Source organism: Mugil cephalus, chromosome 5 (assembly GCF_022458985.1).
Source record: "Mugil cephalus isolate CIBA_MC_2020 chromosome 5, CIBA_Mcephalus_1.1, whole genome shotgun sequence".
Taxonomy (NCBI): domain Eukaryota; kingdom Metazoa; phylum Chordata; class Actinopteri; order Mugiliformes; family Mugilidae; genus Mugil; species Mugil cephalus.
Window position 1 is genome coordinate 940,201 of NC_061774.1, and position 24,020 is coordinate 964,220.

The 24,020-nt window shown below is 41.4% G+C and overlaps 2 protein-coding genes across 9 annotated transcripts; one reads left to right on the forward strand and one right to left on the reverse strand.

The window, feature by feature from the left end:
* Positions 1–405: 405 nt before the first annotated feature.
* Positions 406–18,471, forward strand: tctn1 (tectonic family member 1). Of its 4 annotated transcripts, none has more exons than XM_047585667.1 (15): positions 406–701; positions 1,239–1,356; positions 1,889–2,022; positions 2,748–2,896; positions 3,407–3,506; positions 4,474–4,586; positions 4,774–4,794; positions 9,672–9,806; positions 10,720–10,845; positions 12,229–12,368; positions 15,207–15,293; positions 15,394–15,547; positions 15,788–15,874; positions 15,972–16,050; positions 18,162–18,471. In XM_047585667.1, the coding sequence occupies exons 1-15, from the start codon at positions 416–418 to the stop codon at positions 18,284–18,286; spliced, it is 1,854 nt and encodes a 617-aa protein (XP_047441623.1). In that variant the 5' UTR covers positions 406–415; the 3' UTR covers positions 18,287–18,471. The 4 variants fall into 4 exon arrangements, with proteins under 4 accessions (XP_047441623.1, XP_047441622.1, XP_047441625.1 ...); XM_047585666.1 differs by having other exon boundaries at positions 12,229–12,317; positions 15,156–15,293; XM_047585669.1 differs by having other exon boundaries at positions 2,844–2,896; positions 12,229–12,317; positions 15,156–15,293.
* hvcn1 (hydrogen voltage-gated channel 1) lies at positions 18,465–23,967 on the reverse strand. 5 transcript variants are annotated; one of them, XM_047585671.1, is made up of 7 exons: positions 23,819–23,967; positions 20,407–20,463; positions 20,108–20,290; positions 19,521–19,625; positions 19,212–19,443; positions 19,011–19,123; positions 18,465–18,829 (listed from the first exon to the last, which is right to left on the reverse strand). In XM_047585671.1, the coding sequence occupies exons 1-7, from the start codon at positions 23,846–23,848 to the stop codon at positions 18,773–18,775; spliced, it is 777 nt and encodes a 258-aa protein (XP_047441627.1). In that variant the 5' UTR covers positions 23,849–23,967; the 3' UTR covers positions 18,465–18,772. The 5 variants fall into 5 exon arrangements, with proteins under 5 accessions (XP_047441627.1, XP_047441630.1, XP_047441631.1 ...); XM_047585674.1 differs by lacking the exon at positions 23,819–23,967 and adding an exon at positions 21,092–21,680 and having other exon boundaries at positions 20,108–20,333; XM_047585675.1 differs by lacking the exon at positions 23,819–23,967 and adding an exon at positions 21,061–21,680 and having other exon boundaries at positions 20,108–20,333.
* Between the last annotated feature and the right edge of the window lie 53 nt (positions 23,968–24,020).

Here is a 24,020-nt window from a genome sequence, read left to right on the forward strand (position 1 = left end):
TATCAATGCACAGGGTGTGAAGAGAAAACAGTCAGGAGGAGATAGTTTTAACCAGACTACAATTCGACCAATTGTTTATAAAAAACACTGTCTATGGTAGGTAAAATTTAATGAGATAAATGTGTGGAGTATGAAATGACATTTAAATGTGGTGCACATAAGATTAATGGAAAATATAAATAAGGCGTGAAAGAAATGGAATATTGAGGCTATATTAGGAACTGTAGGAGACAGAGCAAAAGACGCACTGAGAGCTATTGTCGGTGTTTGAAAGATACATGCTTAAACAATAGAATTTAGAAGTCCAGGTTACGTACTCCGATACAGTAGGGGGTGGTATGCTCCTTCAAAGACACTGTTGCAACCCACCAATAGATACAAGAAGAAGAAGAACCATAGCAACGATTAAACAAAAATGGCGGCCTCCTCTGCTACCGTTGGATCTATTTTAAACATCTTCTGTTTATTTATCTTGTTTACTGCGGTCACAACAAACGAAAACACGACGAACGACAACTTTAATGCGACTTTGTTTGGTGACAAGAACAGTGACTATACCACTGCGAATTATTACACAACAACAGAGCCTACGGTATTTGAGTTTACAACCTCAACAACGAGTTCCAGTAGCACAGAGGAGCCAGCCGCACCCGCAGAGCCCCTGCCCGTCTCCGGGCGTTTGCTCAACCCTGTCACCAACGGTAACCCGTAGCTACACACCAGTGTTCCCACTGAGCTTACGCCATTCGTGTACTTTAGTATGTATAGTTTTAGTCAAAGTTTGTTCCTCTCGTGTAGTAGAACACAAAGTTGTGTTTTTGTGTTGTCTTACACGTTGATAAACTGGTTACTATTGTCACTGAATGATGACATGATGTTAATCTACGAGGATCACAAACCGGAAGCCAGCTAGCTTAGACCTGTCCTTTTATATCGCTACCGTACTAAGCCAGTTAACTAGGTTTAGAAGCTTTACTTTAATGTGTGCCAGCAAATAATACCATCAGAAATGTAAAGTTTGGAGTATGATTAACCAAATTACAACCAGATCACTGTGAATTTATGTAACAGTACACATGAATGCATCATAAACAATATGCCCCATAGCTTGTTCTTTCAGTTGAATACTCCACAGAGTTTTTGGGGGTTGTGTTAGCAAGTTAAAGACTAGAAAAAAAGTCAAGCTGAGGTGAAATGTTATTCTAACCTAAACCTTGCTGTGTGTTTGTGTGTGTCAGTTGACAGGTTATGTCCCTGTGATGAACACAAGGATGTGTGTGACATCAACTGTTGTTGTGACAAAGAGTGTCGTCAGGAGGTGGCTCTGTTCACCAGCTGTACAGTCTCTATGGTCAGGCAAGTATCATAGCTTGTCCACAAGCTTCCACTCGGTGTCGTTCAGGTAAAGCTAAAAGGCTTGATCTGTTGGTAGTCCACAGCATTGAATCTGAAAACCCCTCTTTTTGACCTAGGCCTGTCACTAATGCAGACCAAGTAAAAACCGTGGGAGTGGAATAACCTTCATGCAGGTTCACCACACACGCAGCCTTTTAAGCACTAATCCCAGCGTCCTCCCACTTTGTCTTTCGCCATAGTTTGAACTAGTTTAGTTCCTGTCATTGACATCCACATTTTCTGCAGGAATTACAAATTAAAACAATGCAATACCATACAACAGTAAGATATTATACCAATTGCAATGCTGGAAGGGTTTTAATGCAAAGCACATGTTCAGGCCGTCTTGTATTGTATTTAGTTTCATTATAGTGTGTTCCCATTAAATGTGTTGCTGTGTGTTTTTTTTTATGTATATGTGTAGTGTGTTTGAGAAAGAAAATAGCTCCAATGTCATGGTTGGTCTAATGATTTCTCTCATGTCACTTTGCAGTGTCAGCAAGCAGCTATGCAGCCATGACGTAGCATACTACTCTTTAAGGAGCACAATAGAGGGCTACTCAGAGCTGCAGTTGTCTGTTCAAAAGGAGACTAATTATGACATCTTCTGCATTCATTCGCAAAACCGTAAGTCATCAGGGCAGAGATGTCGCAATGGCAAGAATTTGGTAGCTGGTACAGTACCAAAACATTTAAACAATACCACCACATTTAATGACAAACAAATTTTAATCAACTAAATATTTTTTCAGCTTAAATGGTCTTTTAATACACACAATGCTATATTTGACCAACTGTCTGTAATCCTAACTCATTATAAGCAGCACTCAGCTTTCATTATGAGCTATCATTAAGTTGCGCCTTTGTGAACAGCCTTTGTATGTAGGTCTGCTATAACAGCTTCATCTGTTGTAGTAGATCATTGTTCACAAACGAACAAAAACTACCGGTATGTAAAATATGTCCAATATATTTTTGCTGTTGTTTATTCTACTACTGCAGTCCAATCCTGACAATGACTAGTACTGGTTCCAATGAAAGTCCTGATTAATGATTAGATATAACATATGAAGAAATGTCAGTGGACTTGTAGAATTCCTTGAAGACGCTTTGCCACTCATCTGAATAGCTTCTCCAGTTCTTAGGGACTAGTGGGAAGTTGAGGTTTAAATAGGAAAACTCTGTGGATAAAACTCATCAGAAACGTCAAGACTCTTTTGTAAATTCATGACATATTAAATCTCAGTCCACCTGCTCTGTTTAGAGAAGGTTTCTCCAAGAATTAAGGGGGCACCTTGAGGCACCATTCACACAAGTTCTCATCTCACTTTCTGAATGTTTGCTTTATGCAGGTGTTGATGGATTGTCTTATGTCTCGCCTGCGCTTCCAACTGAAAACAGCTTTGAGTCACTCTTTAAACAGTTCACCAACTTTATTTTTGGTTCAGAGAACAGTGCTCATGTGTCCCCTGCAGAGCTGCAGGACTCGCTTGGATACCAGGTGACTCTCTCTTTTAAAGAAGTAACTTCATGTGACAATGTATTATTATTATGAAATAAGTACAGATCCAGTCATTTCATTCAAGGGATTTGCTGTATTTTTGCTGTGTTCTGTGGTATAAATAAATCTAGATATGGTTTAAGATAACAGTGTGCCTTGTCAAACGTTACCTGTTGGAATTTATTGCCATCTAGTGTTGTGCTGGTGTCGTTTTGTTATACGAGTTGTTGTATGAAGGGGCCTATTCTTCTAGTGTAATAGTCAATTCCTATCAGGATATGAGTCTGGTAACATTGGTTATGGGGCGTGTTTCAAACAGTACAGAAAACAATATGTCTTTGACCTACATCTGATCAAAACTACTTGGGCCTGGTAAATCTGTGGAAATCTGGACTAGTTTGGATGTCTTAGGTTTAGATCTACATAGCAGAATATAGTAAAAATGATAAAAAGTCCTTGAATGAGTAGGTGTGTCCAGACATTTTTTTTCTTCTGTGTTTATGCATTCAGTATGGGGATACAGTGGTGATGAGAGGAGAGAGTGGACAGAGAGTGTTCTTCTGCCTGCCAGCACCCGGTGTCACTGCCGACTGCGTGAACAGTCCTTCTGGTAACTACTGAGTAATGTTTAAAACTGTGGCACAACTCTGTCCTCTATAGTGACCATATCAAGAAAGTCCTATGCACATGTAGTACATTTCTGGTGCATTTGATATTCCTTAGTTTTGTGTCTGAATCTGATATTTAGATCAGCAAATAAAAAAGTCCATGCTTTAACATCAACAACTCAGCAGCAAAACTAAAAACATTTTTATCGCTCATCTCCAAAGACCAGACCCTTTCAAGTAAATGTGTCTCACACTGACATTTTTTTTTTAATTTAATAAACATTTAATCATATAGCACTTTTGTTGTTTTTTCTGATAAACCCAGATGGCTGTTGAAGTAGGATTCTACCATAAACTGTTTATAAAGTCCCAACTTCATACGGTAGGTGCCATCTTGGAGTTGGAGCCAGAGTCTGTGCAGTACAGTCTGATATCCATTTATTTTTTCAAACTCTCATGGTCCTATGGGACTGCTTCAGCAGTTGACATGAAAACATGCTGTGATCATGATGTCACACCCTGTGAGATAAGATAAGATCTCTTTGACAGGGCTCAACAGGTACATACACTTCACAAGAAAAGACCTACATATATTGACACACATAATAATATTTAAACATTGATACTGTATGTTTCTCTCTCCTTGGTAGTGTTACGACTTCTGACATGTCCGTTTAAAATGTTATATTTGACACCGGTAAAGGTTACTCATGGATGTGTCCCATAGCTGCTGTGATAATATATACACCATACTACAAACAAAATTTTAATTGCATTAGGCAAAGTGCAACTCAAATAAAAGTAAAACACAGGAAAGTTTAATTTGTTTGAAAAACACCATTTACCCTCTGAGCTATTCATCAGAAATCCAGGAATGTGGCACCGTTATCTTTCGTGAATTTATTTAATTACACAGATTATTGCCATCATTGTATTCCATTATATTTATTTTCCCGATTCTTTTCACAGCCTTCTTAAAGGATCAGAGCAATCGATGTTCTCAGCGTATGGTCTTGGATCAGGACTGCAGCTCTCTGTCAGCTCTCAGCATAGACACCTACACTAACGTTCAACTGTTTGTTGTGAGTCTCTCATTTGCTGTGCCACACACTGCCTGTCGATAAAAAAAACCCGAAACATTCTTGTCCCTCATAGGATATCATCAGTTATTGCCCCCTGCCCCTATAACAAGATGTTGTTGATGGAAATATGAAGAGAATCAGATTATGTTAATTCAAATATATTTACAAATGTTTTTTTGCTCAACAGGGTAAGAACAAACATGCCACAGTAAGTATGCCTATTTTTTGTTTTAACAAGTTGTCAGATTTCGATTTCTATCCAAAAAAGCGTTGAATAAGGTCAGCTGGACTTGTAGAATTTCTTGAAGACGTTTCGCCACTCATCCGAGTAGCTTCTTCAGTTCTGTTAAACTAGTGGGAAATTGAGGTTTAAATAGGAAAAACTCTGTGGGTAACACCCACCAGAAACTTGCTTGACCAGAAACTGGGGTCACTAATTACCATAATGGCTGATACTTACCTGTCCTTGAATGGGGGGAACTGTGTGCCTAGGCTAACTTACCCTATGAATAGAGCTCTAATGAGGCTATTGTCCATGGGAACCTGGAGGCTCAATGTGTGAATGTTGTTGAAACTTCTTGGGGACAGAAGTCAAAACTGAATTATAAATAGTTGGTAAATTAAATCTCAGTCCACCTCCTCTGTTTAGAGAAGGTTTCTCCATTTTGACATAGATGGCTTCCTTAACTCCTCTCTCAAACCATCTGTCCTCTCTGGCCAGGACTTTGACGTTGTTATCCTCAAAGGAGTGTCCTTTGTCCTTCAGGTGGAGGTGGACTGCTGAGTTGTTTCCTGATGAGCTGGCTCTCCTGTGTTGGGCCATGCGCTTGTGTATGGGTTGTTTGGTTTCCCCAATGTACAGGTCTGTACATTCCTCGCTACACTGAACCGCGTACACTACATTGCTCTGTTTCTGTCTAGGTGTTTTGTCCTTGGGGTGGACCAGTTTCTGTCTTAGTGTGTTTCCAGGTTTGAAATAAACTGGGATGCGGTGTTTACCAAAGATTCTCCTTAGTTTCTCTGATACCCCAGCTATGTAGGGGATGGTGATGTTCTTCCTTCTGTTTTGTTCCTCTTCCCTGTCCTTCCTGGGATATCTTTTTGAGCCTTTGACAAAGGCACAGTTGGGATATCCGCATGTCTTGAGGGTTTGTTTAATGTGTGTTCCCTCCTTGTCCTTGCCATCCTGTCTGGTGGGGACAGTCTGTGCTCGGTGCTGGAGGGTTCTGATGACTCCCAGTTTGTGTTCCAGGGGGTGGTGTGAGTCAAATAACAGGTGTTGATCTGTGTGTGTGGGTTTCCTATATACTTCTATGTTGAGGCTTCGATCTTCTTCAACACGTACCAAACAGTCCAAAAAGGCCAGACAGGCCCCGCTGATGTCCTCCCTGGTGAACTTGATGTTGCTGTCCACTGTGTTGATGTGTTTAGTGAAAGATTCCACCTCCTTTGTCTTTATTTTAACCCAGGTGTCGTCCACATATCTGTACCAGTGGGTGGGAGTGGAACCTGCAAAGGTGTCCAGAGCTCTGGTCTCTACTTCCTCCATGTAGAGATTGGCCACGATCGGTGACACTGGGGACCCCATCGCACAGCCGTGTTTTTGCCTGTAGAAACCTCCATTGAACTGAAAGTAGGTGGTGGTCAGGCACAGGTCGAGTAACACACAGACTTGTTCTGGGGTGAGGTTGGTTCTTGAGGCCAAGGTGTCATCCTTTTGTAGTCTTTTCCTTACTACATCCGTGGCTTCTCTCGTGGGGATGCAGGTGAACAGAGAGTTGACATCAAAGGACACGATGGTTTCTTCTGGGTCCAGTGTGATGTCCTTGACTTGTTCACAAAGTCCCTGGAGTTTTCGATGCGGTGTGTGTTCCAGGGGGTGGTGGATTCTGGTTTTGTAGATGTCTCATGACATCTACAAAACCAGAATAATTAACTACCTACAACAACTGGAAAAGGAGAAGGTCATCGACAGACTCCTTTATTACCGTCTGTACCCAGGGGAAGCCACACCGTGTATTTATGGTCTCCCCAAAATACTCAAGGAGGGAGCCCCACTCAGACCCATTGTCAGTAGCATCAACTCTGTCACATATAACATTGCCAAGCATTTGGCATCCATCCTCTCTCCATTAGTAGGCAACACCCCACACCGCATCGAAAACTCCAGGGACTTTGTGAACAAGTCAAGGACATCACACTGGACCCAGAAGAAACCATCGTGTCCTTTGATGTCAACTCTCTGTTCACCTGCATCCCCACGAGAGAAGCCACGGATGTAGTAAGGAAAAGACTACAAAAGGATGACACCTTGGCCTCAAAACCAACCTCACCCCAGAACAAGTCTGTGTGTTACTCGACCTGTGCCTGACCACCACCTACTTTCAGTTCAATGGAGGTTTCTACAGGCAAAAACACGGCTGTGCGATGGGGTCCCCAGTGTCACCGATCGTGGCCAATCTCTACATGGAGGAAGTAGAGACCAGAGCTCTGGACACCTTTGCAGGTTCCACTCCCACCCACTGGTACAGATATGTGGACGACACCTGGGTTAAAATAAAGACAAAGGAGGTGGAATCTTTCACTAAACACATCAACACAGTGGACAGCAACATCAAGTTCACCAGGGAGGACATCAGCGGGGCCTGTCTGGCCTTTTTGGACTGTTTGGTACGTGTTGAAGAAGATCGAAGCCTCAACATAGAAGTATATAGGAAACCCACACACACAGATCAACACCTGTTATTTGACTCACACCACCCCCTGGAACACAAACTGGGAGTCATCAGAACCCTCCAGCACCGAGCACAGACTGTCCCCACCAGACAGGATGGCAAGGACAAGGAAGGAACACACATTAAACAAACCCTCAAGACATGCGGATATCCCAACTGGGCCTTTGTCAAAGGCTCAAAAAGATATCCCAGGAAGGACAGGGAAGAGGAACAAAACAGAAGGAAGAACATCACCATCCCCTACATAGCTGGGGTATCAGAGAAACTAAGGAGAATCTTTGGTAAACACCGCATCCCAGTTTATTTCAAACCTGGAAACACCCTAAGACAGAAACTGGTCCACCCCAAGGACAAAACACCTAGACAGAAACAGAGCAATGTAGTGTATGCGGTTCAGTGTAGCGAGGAATGTACAGACCTGTACATTGGGGAAACCAAACAACCCATACACAAGCGCATGGCCCAACACAGGAGAGCCAGCTCATCAGGAAACAACTCAGCAGTCCACCTCCACCTGAAGGACAAAGGACACTCCTTTGAGGATAACAACGTCAAAGTCCTGGCCAGAGAGGACAGATGGTTTGAGAGAGGAGTTAAGGAAGCCATCTATGTCAAAATGGAGAAACCTTCTCTAAACAGAGGAGGTGGACTGAGATTTAATTTACCAACTATTTATAATTCAGTTTTGACTTCTGTCCCCAAGAAGTTTCAACAACATTCACACATTGAGCCTCCAGGTTCCCATGGACAATAGCCTCATTAGAGCTCTATTCATAGGGTAAGTTAGCCTAGGCACACAGTTCCCCCCATTCAAGGACAGGTAAGTATCAGCCATTATGGTAATTAGTGACCCCAGTTTCTGGTCAAGCAAGTTTCTGGTGGGTGTTACCCACAGAGTTTTTCCTATTTAAACCTCAATTTCCCACTAGTTTAACAGAACTGAAGAAGCTACTCGGATGAGTGGCGAAACGTCTTCAAGAAATTCTACAAGTCCAGCTGACCTTATTCAACGCTTTTTTGGATTACCATGACCTGGATGACTGAGAACCTTCACAGACATTTCGATTTCTAATATTTTAGTGACAGAAAGGAATTGACAAATGTTTTAATAGGTGATGAATTGATGCTTTTTCCAAGCAAAGATGCTAAATATTCACTTTTATGCTTACTTAAATGTGGTAATTCTCTGATATTCTGTGTTTTCTGAATTCAGAACTGTGTTTTAGATTATTGTTTGGGAAGCACAGAAGATTACAATACCTTGAACTATATCATTTCTGATATAAGTAATCTAGAGTCCTGTAGCGTAACTAGTTATACAATAATTTTGAAAATCATTCATTAAAGTCATTGTGCAGCGTTAGGTTTGTTTTTATGTTTTTGTTAAGGTCAGGTATATTATACCTGTGTATGAAAATCATCATCAAATAAAACAGTCCATGCTCAGATTTATAAATAAATTAATGCCCACAGTTGGATATCTGTAAGGTCCTGATGACACTTTGGTCAGACCAAGTAAAAGCATTGCATACCTGTGGACCCCTACCAATTTTCAGTCTTTTCTTCTAGGTGGTAGTAGGCTATGGCAAAATGAGTTTTGAATTTACATATTCTCAGCGTGCTTGCTTGGATGCTTTCTGGGTACTCGGGCTTCCTCCCACTGTCCAAAACATGCTTGTTAACTTCACTGGTGGTTCTAAATTGGCCATAGGACGGAGTGTGAATGGTTGTCTGTCTATGTGTTATCCCTGTGATAGACTGGCAATCTGTCCAGGGTGTACCCCACCCCACCCTCGCTCAATGACAGCTGGGATAGGCTCCAGCCCCCTGTGACAGTCTAGAGGACAAGCAATTGTAGCAGATGAGAGGAGAATGAGAAACTCAGAGAAGAAACTTCAAAATCTTCACATGTCACCACAGCCACACGAAATTTAGCAAGACATGAGCAAATTAGACCAACTTAGCAATTCAAAAACAGGAAATTACATAACCCTATGCTCAGTTCCCCCTAAAAAGCAAGTAATCAGTTACTGACAACATGTTTACTGAGCTGTCTATTTTCCTACATCCAGGCAACCACTGATTTTCATGATCTGTATTTTACAATAGTATTAATTTCAATTTACCAAGAATTGACTGAGCTATATCCTGCACAACAATGAATGTGTCTGCTTTTATTTGGCTAATAAGCTACAGCTAAGCTATCAACCAACGTCTGTACAACTGTTTTCCTTGGGAGATGCCACTATTTACAGTGAGCATAATACTTAGCATGGGCTGCCTGCCTTCATCTCTCTGCAAGCTGATTTAGGACAAATGGCTAATGTGTGATTTCCTTGTGTTGCTGGAGGTTGTTCCTGTGGAGGTAGCTTCAGTTATCCTGCAATCTACAGATGGATCTCAGACTGAGCTAGAGATAAGTGGTGGAGAAAACCTCAGTCCTTTTCTCCTCAGCCCTGCCCTCTGTGCTAATGTAGTGCTGAAGGTAAATCAGCCAACACTGTCTTTGTAGAGTAAATTTGAATAGAAAGCTGTTAAAATTTTACCTGGGAAAACATGTATTTCAAACTTACTACTAGGAATGCACTCACACCAGATAGAAGTACTTATAATGCTGATAAAGACTACAGATATGAGTACTCAATACTATTACATTTCTAAATACGACTGTATGAAGAAATAACAATAGCTCTAGAAAATAACATTTAACACCTCAATGATGACTTCAAACCTAGGGAGGACTTTACTTGTGAATTTGGGAATAGCTGATGCAGCCCTGTCCATGTTAGAAACCGAATATTGCAGTCCAGGAGGCAGTTACACTCATCTTACTCTTGCTCTGAGATTAGTTGAATAACAGTCAGACATGCTCCAGTCCTTGGAGATAAGTCTGGCCATCTTGGTAACACCCTGGTGGTTATTTTGAATTAAGACGTACCAAGTCCTATATAAGTGGATGGGAAGGGAGCCAAAACTGACATTTCACAGTTCGCTGGGACTTACAAACTATCTATATAAAGACCAGCCAAATCTTAGACATCAAAAACTTTAAGAAGTTGTGCCTTTTCTTCCCAAAATTTATATTTTTCTTGTGTAAGGTTTCACAACACCAACTTTTCATTTACAGCTCAGTCCACAGTGCTGTGACATAGAGTGTATGGAGCAAGTGGTTAGATATTGGGTACATTGTCAGCAATACTTTTTTCAGTTATTTCATGTAATTTAATTCAGTTTAATTCAGAATCAAATTCTGTATGACTATGACCTCATTGTTGAAACATATGAAATCAATATATTGTGACAAAAAAATCAACATTACAGTAACTACACAAAGACGTATAGCTGGAAATCTAGACATAGAATTATTTCACTCCGTAATAGCCTGTGTATTTCCTCAGGTTTTCTTTACGATTAGGTACAACCCAGTTGGTGAGATAGTAAACGTGACAGTATCTCTGCTGCTTGGATTTGTCAGTGACACCATGCTGCCACTGGAACAGGAGTTTCAGGTCATGTATGTCCAGGTAATGTATCACAACTGGCCAGTAACCTATTAATTTGTATCCACAAAAGTGTTTTCTTGATATGTAAATATTAATATTTGCTCTAAGAGTTTATCTACTAAATGGGCTCTTAGTGCACCACACTGCTGTATATTACTTATCTGTCCATTCATGTCACACCCTTTTTCTTTATTTTTTTTTTGTCTGCATTTGTCTACATAGTTAAACACCACAGGGTGTCAACATTATATGAGGTTGATGCAGTTATATTCTTGCAGTTGAATATTTTATTACTTCAGTGCATAAGTGTGACCATCACTACCCTGGGAACTATCCTGTTGATCTTTATTGAGTGGAGTGACCTTGTGTGGCAGGGAGGGCAGTGCTACACCTCACTGAATAGAGGGAGAGAACAAAGGACAGAAACTGGTGATGTGTAAGGTTCTGTGCTTCCCAAATCACCTCACTCAGATTTGACTGGGTACAGGGGGGTGCTGTGTAGATCTCTGGAGAGATGAGAGAATCCAGGGAGGGTAAGGGTGTCCCAATAGGGGAGAGCAGTCTGCGATAGGGCACGTAGTGATGGAGTGTAAGAACACTCCAGCCCTTATTAGACGGGTCTCATCAATTCTTATTGATGTGATCCAGCATGGGCTGGCAGGTGACAACACACAGGCATGTGGGCATTCCCTAAATATGAGTGAGACCATTACCAGTGCCCAGAGTCAGGTCAGAAACCCCAGCCCCCGAGAACCACCACCTCAGTGTGGGTTGCATGGGTAACAAGACCAGAGAACCACCATAGCCACGGGGCACGCCACACCCTGGCGCACATGGCAAGTGACAGCGATCACCCCCAGACCGACCAAGCGACCACATGCCGGTGCAGGCCAGAATGGCCCCCTACACCCCCCAACCACCGGTGACCGTCCACCCAACGCCACCGACGGAAGGAGGCCTTAAAGAAAACAGAAAATAGTCCAAAAAATACATAAGTTCTAGTAAGCACATAAAATGGTGAAAAAGATAACTGCAATGCATGCAGAATGTAAACAATGTTCTGGTACAAAGACAGGGGACCACACACCAGGTCAGATAAGTGCATTTCATTTGAACCAGAAAGAACATTTCAAATGCAGCACTCAACAAACTGACTGCGAAAGTTGGTAATTCCAACGTCACGATCCAAGATGTAGATCAACACATTCGTTATTAGCGTTACAGTTTATTTGTGTTCCATCAAATCAGCTATACACATACAATTTTGCTTCAGTGTTTGTATGTGCACAATGCATTGTTATCAATGATTCTGTGAAATATATATATATAATGTGTGTGACATGAGAAAACGTTTTCCTGATATTAAGTCTTCATAATGTACTTTGTCTTGTGTCTGATACACAGGAGGATGGTGGAGAGGCGACTGTTCACTACAGCGGAAATCCAGGTTATGTGGCTGGACTACCTCTTGTGTCTGGAACAAGAACAGCAGAATATCCTTTACCTGTATGTCTTGATGTCTCTTATACAGGGTATAAGTCTGTGTAAGTCTAAGAAGGTCATTTTGATAAAGTCAAAATTATGATATTTTTTAATGATCACTATGTTTTTCTGTTGAAAATGGATTTCCACATGAACCAGAAAAGTTAATGTGTCCGTGAACGGCTGTAGTAAATGGATACTCTCAAGAGCTTTCGTCATTGTATAACTGCTTGTATGTTGCCCAGAACTGCAGTATGTGTACGTTGCTATACCAGTCCCCACCAGCTATTGCGTCTTTTCAGTCTTCTTATAGATGGGGAAAATGCAAATGCAAAATACACTCACTTGCCACTAGGGTTGCAAAGGGGTGGGAAATTTCTAGTAAATTTCCAGAAACTTTCCATGGGAAGTTAAGCTGGGGAATTTGGGAAATATTCCAAATTGTAAACTTTACATGGGAATTATGGGAATTTATGGGAATTAACTGTAAATTGGGGGTAATTTAAACAAACTGGATCATATCCAAACATAAATGTAATCACATTTGAGGTAACTACCACCACCATAATAAGCTAGCCTTTTAAATGGTCAATGAAATGAAAAATAGCTAACATGTAGCACCTATTTTTATTTAATGATTCCAAGTTAAACATCAATACTATTATAGATCAAATATATTTACCCCATAATATGATCAAAACTTACTACTCCGCGCGCTCAAATGTGTGGCTTCAATAGTCTTGTGCTTTGGGCTCAAAACTGTGGCCTCCAGGGTTCAAGAATTCATCTGTGCATGTGATGGAGGAATGCACAGTGTATGCAGCTGGTGTGGCCTCAATAGCCCTGCAGTAGGCAGTGTGCTGTGTGCATGTGATTGAGTGTACTTGAAGTAAATCTGGTTGTTTTAGCCAAAAGTATGCTACAATATATTTTCCCCAACTACACACGACAAAATTGTTGGTACCCCTCGGTTAATGAAAGAAAAACCCACAATGGTCACAGAAATAACTTGAACCTGACAAAAGTAATAATAAATAAAAATTCTATGAAAATGAACAAATGAAAATCCGACATCGATTTTGAACCATGGTTCAACAGAATTATTTTAAAAAATAAACTCATTAAACAGGCCTGGACAAAAATGATGGCACCCTTAACTTAATATTTTGTTGCACAACCAAACGATTCCTGTAACTGTCAATGAGACTTCTGCACCTCTCAGCAGGTATTTTGGCCCACTCCTCATGAGCAAACTGCTCCAGCTGTCTCAGGTTTGAAGGGTGCCTTTTCCAGGCAGCATGTTTCAGCTCCTTCCAAAGATGCTCAGTAGGATTTAGGTCAGGGCTCATAGAAGGCCGCTTCAGAATAGTCCAATGTTTTCCTCTTGGGTGTTTTTAGTTGTGTGTTTTGGGTCATTATCCTGTTGCAAGACCCATGACCTGCGACTGAGACCAAGCCTTCTGACACTGGGCAGTACATTACTCTCTAGAATCCCTTGATAGTCTTGAGATTTCATTGTACCCTGCACAGATTCAAGACACCCTGTGCCAGATGCAGCAAAGCAGCCCCAGAACATAACAGAGCCTCTTCCATGTTTCACAGTAGGGACAGTGTTCTTTTCTTGATATGCTTCATTTTCTTGTCTGTGAACATAGAGCTGATGTGCCTTGGCAAAACGTTCTATTTTTGTCTCATCTGTCCATAGGACATTCTCTCAGAAGCCTTGTGGCTTGTCAACATGTAGTTTGGCAAATTCCAGTCTGGCTTTTTTATGATTTGTTTTCAACAATGGTGTCCTCCTTGGTCGTCTCCCTTTAAGTCCACTTTGGCTCAAACAATGAGAGATGGTGCAATCTGACACTGATGTTCCTTGAGCTTGAAGTTCACCATTAATCTCTTTAAAAGTTTTTCTGTGCTCTTTTCTTACCCTTCGTATCATCCATCTCTTTGATTCATCATCAATTTTCCTCCTACAGCCACATCCAGGGAGGTTGACGACAGTCTCATGGATCTTAAATTTCTGAATAGTATGTGCAACTGTAGTCACAGGAACATCAAGCTGCTTGGAGATGGTCTTATAGCCATTACCTTTAACATGCTTGTCTATAATTTTCTTTCTAATCTCCTGAGACAACTCTTTTCTTCGCTTCCTCTGGTCCATGTTGAGTGTGAGTTTATTTTTTAAAATAATTCTTTTGAACCATGGCTCAAAATTGATGTCGGATTTTCATTTGTTCATTTTCATACTATTTTTATTTATTATTACTTTTGTTGGATTCAAGTTATTTCTGTGACCATTGTGGGTTTTTCTTTCATTAACCGAGGGGTACCAACAATTTTGTCCACGTGTGCATATTTAAGATTCCTGTTGAGGGCCAACCTCCAATTTTGTAAATTTATTCCTGTTAATTCCCATGATAAGTCTCCAACTTTGAAAATTCCCAGAATTTTGCAACCCTACTTGCCACTTTATTAGGTACACCTGTTCAATCACACATAGCTAATCAGTCAATCACATGACTTGCTGAAGTTCAAACCAAGGATCAGAATGTGGAAGAAAGGGGATTTAAGTGACTTTGAATGTAGTATAGTTGTTGGTGCTAGGTGGGCTGCTCTGAGTATTTCAGAAACTGCTGATCTACTGGGATTTTCACACACAACCATCTCTAGGGTTTACAGAGAATGATCCAAAAAAGAGAAAATATCCAGTGAGCGGCAGTTGAGTGGACAAAAATATCTTATTGATGTGAGAGGTCAGAGGAGAATGGACAGACTGGTTCAAGATGATAGAAAGGCAACAGTAACTCAAACAACCACTTGTAGGTTTTGCATTTAACAGTCTTCTCCACTGGGATTGCTAGAAGTATCAACCTTGGAGACACGCTGTCTCTGCTTCGCAGTGCTGAAGACCAAGACTGTCTTCAGGGTCCACACCAGCGCTCTCCAGTCCTGTTTGGTCTAGACTCGGTGTCTGGCTGCATATTAAGGCAAGCATCCACACACTCAACATATGTTATTCCCATGAAAAAGGTAGCACTGCCTTACATGGTAAAACAAAGGTGAGAGTGACTTGTCGTATCTCTGCAGGCTAGAGGACACTGCCAACTGCTCCCTGGTCTCCCAGCTGCTTCTGGACATTCTCAGAGGACCAAACTATCCCCAGTTTGTGGCATCCTTTGGAAACTCACGACTAGACAGTCCTCTGGACTGGGTGCAGATCAAGAACAATTTTTATCCATGGGTTAGTTCAGTATGAAACTTAACCTACTGTGACTTCTTTTAAGACGACTTTTGCCAGTAACATTGGCCATAGAGGTCACAACAATCTACAGTATCTTTCACTGGGGCACAACACTACAGTACTTTCAGCAGAAGGAGGCTCCATTCTGGTCATACAGATTATTATATTGTTATATCACACAGGTGTTTGTATTCAGAGGAGTTGATGAGAAATATCCAACACTGTGTCTGTCATTTGCAGGAAGCACAGAGTTGCAACATTCCATTGTCACTCCATTTAGAAATTGAATGGACCAGATATGGATCCTTGGTGAACCCCCAAGCTCAGGTAGTAAGCATCAAAGAAGTAATCCAGACCAACACCAGCACTTTGGTAAGGCTCACAATTACTTTTAGAATTCATATACTCATATGGTTTTCCACAGCTATTTCTTCAGAGCTCCAACAGCCTCGGAAACCAAGTGTGCTTATACGTGATCCAAATGTGGAAACACACTGGAAAAGGTGGAGTGAAAATGTCTATATATAGAGAGGATAAAGAAATATTGTAGGAATAGCAACACTAACACTAAAGCACACTATAAGCAGTACTGCATTACTGTATTAGAACCTCAAGTTTGGCATTTTGGCCAAAAACCCACACAAACAGACGGCATCAGGGCTGGGACCAGTGACGGTGTCCAGCAAAAATGACCCAGGCTGAAATTCAAGGTGGGGAGAATGATTCAGTTTCCGATGGTTGCTGGAGAGGTACTTGAGCTCAGTTTGTACACCGCGCCAGCCTCAACACTGGATGCTTCCTGTTCTTTTCGCCACGTAAATATCCTGGTTGTCATCCGACACTGAAAACAGTCGACACTGTCATCCGACTTGTCCATGACAATTTCTGCACTCATATTGATATCTTTGATATTTAGTTTGCCATAAAAGCAAGCAGGGCTTTTGAGTGGCATCAGTCAACATATTTTGAACCTGAGACACCAAGATCATCAAAAGCAATGTGGGTCATGATCACACTGTTTAGCCACAGAAACACAGCTGTTTGTTACTTATATCATCAACATAAACATCTGTTGCTCAATTCTCAGCCCAGCAGACACATAGTCTTAATATCACCATTACAATATAGTAACCAGAAGAACCAGATGATACAGCAGCCAAATGATTGTCATAAGTTAGAAAGCAAGCACAACCATCTTAAACATTTGGGCCTAAAAGTATTCACATAAAATTTGCATCCTTCCTGACATTGATTACTCAGCCAGAGCAGATATTTCTTACGGTGACGTCACATTTACCAAAACATTGCAACATCTACAAGCGTGATAATCCACAGACATAGCCTCAGTTCCGTTATCATCCCCAAGTCATCTTGTTTCTTCCACTTGAGAAGCCTTCAGAATATTGTACCATTGCAGAGCGCCATCCATGCATCCAGGAAATGACCAGAGGCAACTTTTTTTAATCAGCCCGGAATTGAATCATGATCAGATTACAGTAAACATTTTGTCAGTTCACTGATTTTAATATTAATAAGGATAACAACAGCAAATCAAAAATCCAAATAAACAACGGCTGCAGTCGGCCAAATAATATTTATGTACATTGCATTTTCATGGCTATTTTGCTACTTCATGACTATAGTACTATTTCACTTTAGTTTCTTTCCCCAACCACCCACTACCCCACTTTTTCAATAAAATGGGTCCAACCAACCAACTCCGTGAATCAGTATATATACATGCACTTGAAAAAAAAACAATTATTGCATTCATCCGACTTTTGCTGGACAACTTGAGCGCATGTAAATGCATTACTTAGACTAATATCATATCTTCCGATTAAGACACCCAGATAATGCAATAGTAAATCTCTGGCATGTATATGCCTAATAGGAGTTTAACTAGACAGTGCATGTGCACATGCTCCACAACGTATGACCCCAGAACAAAAACATCCAAGAAAGCCAGCCGCAGAAGAAGGTTAACAGAGCTGGTAGAAGAACCACCTGCGGGATAGCGCTCGTCTTATCTGCACCATAAGTAGTGTGCACATTACGTACAAGATTAAAAAAAAAGCTGTACAATTATCGAACTTATTATTTAATTGCCGGCCACATGAACAACTCCAGTTATTATATTACGTAATAGGTTAACTGGAAAGGGAGCCTTATTAACCTGCTGAAAAGACACATATCGTTTGGAGGATATGTTCCTGTCAGTTATTCTCCATTGCATGTAAACTGGGACAAGGACTGCATTCAGAAAGTCAAATTTTGAGCATAGCTGTCAATGTAAAAGCACTAATGACTTAAACAAATAAACTTCTTAAATCTTTGATTTTAGCCAGTTTTTAATATTTGACTCATATAGTTCACAGTACAAGGACCAACATATTTATGCTTCATTCTTCATACTTTAAGATATACTTCATACTTCAATATATGTGGGACATGCATAATTTTCCTCAGTATTTTCTCTTTTTAACCAACTCTAGCAGAAAGTAGAATCTAGAGGCTCACATGTAATATGGTAATACAGCTGTAGAAACCATATACAATGCAAGCTTCTCTAGATGGTGAATCTTATCTGGTGTGTGTGTTTATGCTCCCACAGGCCGTGGTGTCTGGAGAAAGCAACATCCTGCCGATCAGAACTTCTGTGGCCTTCATACCAACATCAGCTGCTGCTCTTCCTGGTTACAGAGCCACACCCACCATCATTGCCAAATTACCATTTGATTTTTTCTTCCCTTTTGTCTGATCCAACAACATGTTCCACTCACCAGTGTACAGCAACACCAAACATAGTTTATATGGCATTTATCACCACAAGCACAGTTTGGATGATCAATCTGCCATTGTCTCATGTATAGAACGAGTTTTGTAAGAAGTTTTAATAAATAAAATCACCTATTTATTACATATATTCATTCACTCTGGAATATTTATTGAAATCTGTTTTATATGACATACAGTCTCATTTAGCAGATATAAATGTAATTTTATGTACAAGTCATCAGTCTGCAAAAGATATTAATGAGCATTCTGGAGTCCAGTTATCTACAGTATATATTTGACATTTCATATATAAATGCGAATATCTAAGAAGTTGAATGTTCTCAAAACAAGCAGAGGGTACTGAAGTTAGGTGTAAAATAAGTATACAGTGTGACTGTTGATAGAAATGTTGGTGAACAGTAGCACCACAACAGTTGGCTTGATGAGTCAGAACTCTATGCCGTGCTTCTTCAGGAGAGCGTGCAACTTCTGGTTCTCTTGGGCCTGTCATGATAGAGACAAACAGAGAGACAAATTGATTTGTTGCTTTTTTACAGATGCCATAGTTTGCTGCCCATGTAGTCCTACATATAAGAATGTCTTTTTTTTAAAAAAAATGTCCCCATAACTTTTATTTGATCTCTATTTAAAGGTTAAATGTAAAATAGAGGGTATAAGTAATCACCAGTTTATCCCCACGCTCCTGTAGCTCTGTGGCTCTTGCGACAAGGTGGTCGTAACTCTCCTTCAGCTTGTGGATCTTCTGGCTTGCACGGCTTTTCACTGACACTAAAATCCCTGCAGGAAATTAAACATAGTCAGCTCCACCTGTATGGTCTACAATAACAGAAGCTCTAGATGGCTGTATTCACCGGTGAGCACTGACCATTGATAATCCTAGCCACCCTCCAGAGTCGGAGCAGGATGAGGAGACCCATCCCATCAAAGGCGTCCTCGTGGAAGATGAAAACAACATCCAACACAAAGGACACCACCACCACCAAACCATCAAATACCTCAAACTTATGCTGGAAGAACTCAAGGCGGTAGGCAAACATCTTCCCAGCCAGCTCCACCATGAAGAAGGTGAGAAGAGCCAGGCTCAGATAGTGAAATACCTGTGAAACTAAATGTTAGTTACATCGTAGCAATGTAATGTAATAATCAGAACTCAGTGGAAAGGTTGATGTCTGACCTCAGGAGCAATATGGCCATGTTCTAAATCGATGACAGCCAGGTCTATGAGCAGCTCCGCAAGGACAAAAATGGCATCCAGGATTACCAAACACACCACTGCTATCTAAAAGCCAAGTTAAAGAACATTTTGAATGCAGGACTGTTAGGATATAACATAATGTTCATATTATTGTCACACCATTCCCCATGACACTATTGTGCTTAAATACAGTTTACAGTATAACAATATCTTTTGAAAATACAGTTTCTCCAAGATTACACCAGAGGTTTGCAGCACTCCTGGGGCTCAGAATGGTAGTTACTTCAAATTTGAAGACGAATGCAAAGATTAGAAAAATCTTGAAAAAAATAAAAATATGTCTCATTAACCTCCTTAACCTGTAGCAATAACTGTATTTTAATTACCTAGTTTCCTAGTAGTAGATCGATGCTTATACTGGTTCAGCAGCATTAATGCATGAGCATCGTTTTAATTTGCAGTAGGCTTCTAGTACACAGGCTGATTTTAAGCATCTTGAATGTGATCACTGTTACAGGCAGAACATCGGTTTCAGCATCATCTGTGAAAAGACTATAATGGAATACCTGAAAATGTTCTGAGCTGTACAGCCTCTTCAGTGAATCCCTGAAGGTCAGTGCAGGTGGAACTTGCGCTGTAGCAGGACTCAGGTCCTCACTGGCCACGAGCAGCTCTTCATCCTCCAACTGGTTCGGCTGCTCATCGCCCACAGTGGTGAAATACTTAAGGTACCGAGCCATGCTGGCAGACTTGACAGAACGGGGGAGATTCGTGCGTACTACCTCAGTTCACCTCAATAGAGAACAAAAACGATCCACTAACTTTCTCTAATAGTTAGAATATAACTTAATACATTGCAGCTTACCAAATGTTTTTCTCTTCTGAAGAAGAACAGCGGAGGCGAAACACTGCATGAGACAATCTGCAGAATAAGGCAGGTCAGTAAGAGTTATGGTAAAGCTAATGCACAGACTTTGCAATCTGTGTCAACATGATAGATTTCTCCATAGACAACCAGAGTTTACTTCTCCTTTTTTTTTTTTTTAGTTTTTTTTAGTTTTGCAGTACGTTGTTGAAAGGGCAAACCAGTGTGAGTCTGGTGTTAAAGGAAAGCTTAAGGTGCCATCCTTATTAATCATTCACCCTTGTATGTCATATGACTGTTGAGTGTTATCATCAAACCACCATGCCCAAAGGATCAATCTGCAACTACAGCTTCTTTCTGCAGAGTAGATGACTTCAACACAGATGCTGTCCCCTGAAGAGTAGGGGTCAAAATGAAACACACACAGCTTGTTCCGAATTAGATTCAGCATTGGGGGCCTTCACAGACAGCAGCACCAAACAACATTATTATTTTGGGGGCATGAGACCACACGTTAGTCTACTGAAACACAGTTGACACAAGGAAGGCATTCGTTTGGTATCCATTGCTGATTCCAATGTAGTGAGGACTGACAAACGCAAATATCGAGCTTCTGTGTCTTTCTGGCAGTAAAAAGTTTGAAACTTTTCCTACCAGATTTTACAGGAATGAGTGCAGCGCTTACGCGTTTGAGTTTAACGTCGGGATCTCAGGAGTCGACCGCAGACTACAACTCGTGATGAAAACATCCGTCTGAACTGAATTTGCCAACCAAGCGTTTTGCTGAAAGCTTTACGGCTCGAGGACAGAGCGCATGCGAACGGAATCTTTATTACTGTGAAACGGATTAGCGGGTTACTTTTATTTCCCACTTTAACTTTTAAAGCTTTTAGGAGGAAAATAACGTGCAACTTCTCCCAGTGAAGACTCCGCCTTCGACTCCTTCCCCCGTGTCTCCACGTTAACGTCGAGTTGTACCAGACTGCGTTTAAAGAACAGCAGGTTTACTCCGTTTCGCATAGCGGAAAACATTAAAGAATACGAGTAACTGTTGTGAATAGCGTAACCAAAATTGTCACTTTGTTGAATCAATTATTGTGTGTTTTTGCCATCGCATTTCGAGATGCTGGACAACGAGTGAGCAGTGTGTATGAGCGAAACATTAGCGTTAAATCTTTCAAGTCAGTTTATGTATTTATCTTTGTATTTTGGTACGCTGGCCCTGCCTCTAAATAGTAACTTGAGTTCCAGATGAGTTCTTGTTACTTTTGAACACTGGCCGCTGTGCGCCCCTGCCATGGAGTGTGCAGATTTATTTTATTGTAGTGGTATGAGGCACCACTGTCTTGAATAATTCCGGTTCACCCTGCCCTCTCTGGCCAATCATTAGTCACACAGAGAGGATAAAAGTAGGAGAGGTTTCTCCCCCCTGTCCTCTCGCTTCCTGCCTCGTCGGCCCGCCCACTTCCAGGTTGTCCCCACTGCTCACCGCATCGGACAGGTAGGCACGCATTAGCATGCCGGTAAAAGTCCACACTTGTTAGTGTCAGTTAATTCAAACATAACCTTTCCGATAGATCCGGCATCCACGCGGTCCTGGCAGGGCACTGGGGTCGCTATCACTGGCGTTTAGGTGAGTTGCGGTGTGCTGCTGCTGCTAATTGTCTTGGCCAGGTGTTGAGCCTCCTCCTTTCTCCACTCCTCTCCCTCTAACAGTGCTGGTTGTTGGTGTTGTGGTGGCTGTCCCCCGCCGCTACGCTCTTCACCCCTCTCCCTTTTTTTTGGTAGAGACCGAAACCGACCGGATAAAAGGCCGGTAGTTTGGACGCCAAGCAGAGTAAGACTGGTACTGAATAATTCCGGCTCATTAGCCACGGCTGCCTCGCCCCTTCGCTACTGCTACCTTGCTACTGCTACTTCGCTGCTCCTGTTAATTCGCTGCTCCTGACTTCGGGTTCTTGACGGCCGTTTTGGGTCGACCTGCTTCGCGCTGCTGGCCCGGGTTTTCTGCTGCTATTGCACGTGTGGCGGTGCGCGTTCGTGGGTGTGTGGCTACCGCTTGTGCTGGACATTACGAGCCCAGTCCGGACCCTCAGCCCCTAGATTAGAGTGTGTGTGTGCGTGAGTGTGTGCGTGAGTGCTTACGTGTGTGTGCGTTTTAAATGCAATTCTCAAGGTGTGGTGTAATTTTGTTTATTCATTTATTTATATTTTGTTTCTTTTTCTGATTAATAGTAAAGTTTATTGTGGTTATTTATTTTTTGGTTAAGTGGTTTGCTTTGCTTGAGTAAGGTGTCATTTTGGGAGTTTATTGTAATTATGTTCTATTTGGGGGAAAACTTCTTAATTTCAGCCCTCAGTTACTTGTCAGAAATGGATTAGTTACGATTACTGTTGAGTAGATATCTCTGGCCAGAGACTTTTTAATCTGTTTGTTAATTTGATTTTTGATTAATCTAATTGTATTATTCCTTAGTGTATTAATTGATTATTCTTTAATTCGTTTATATTGTGGGATATTGTTTTCCTTTAATTGTGAGCCCTGTTGACTGTGCTTTATTTTCCCTAGAGCTGGAGGTGGACGGTGGTGGTGGTTCTTCCCCGGGTGGTGTTGGTCCCCTGTGTGTGTGTGTGTGGTGGTCCCTGCTTATTTTGTGCGCTCCTCACGTTTTTTTGGTTGTGTGAGTGGGGTGCCCCCCTTTTCATTTTTATTGTGGACGTCACTCCCCATGTTGGTTCCTCCTCCAGCCGGTAAGCCCCAGCTCGTATCCTTTTTCTCAGTTGGCTCCGTTTTTTATTATTTTCATTTTGTCCCATGCCTTGTTTATTTTAGAGTGCCAAAATAAAGTTTTTGTATGTGATAATTGAACTCCGTCTCCTATTCTCCCTGATTGAACGAACCTGTGTCCTTTTGTAATAGTTGGTAATTGACCTTTAATACGGGTCCTTGGGCCCTAACCCAAGGTGGCGTTGTCGGTTGTATACAAAAGAGAAAAGAGTTTTGAGACATAACTGAGTAAGTTATCCCTCGTGTTGCCACAAACTTGGCGTTGTCGGCAGGATACAAAAGAGAAAAGAGTTTTGAGACATAACTGAGTAAATTATCCCTCGTGTTGCCACATTATTATCATATCATTTTTACGGTCCATGGCTCAAGGAGGGCGTCCTGGAAGAGGGTGACGCAAATACATCCAAAAATCACGTCCTACACTACACAAAACTTTTTAGCCTACAATTATGACTATGGTATCACTGCAGCTGCATTCTTTCAACTTTAACCACTCCACACTGCACCAGGTCCTGTATTGCAAAGATTTCCATAGACCCCTGGGATATTGAGATAAAATGACAATATGTTGGGATAAGAAACCCAAATAGCGAGTAGAATACGTATGTGGCTCTTGGCAATTACCTTAAATGTTGAATGTTCAGCTCTCTCCATACCCCTCTGCTGTTTGCTGCTAGTAACATACACTGGTCAGTCAACACATTATGACCACCATCTTAATAGGAAACCCCTATCCTCCAAAACTGTTTGACTCATCAGAGAGTGCACATAGGCCTGCTGAGGGTGTCCTGTGGTGTATACGAGGCCTGTGGGAGGCGGAGGCCCT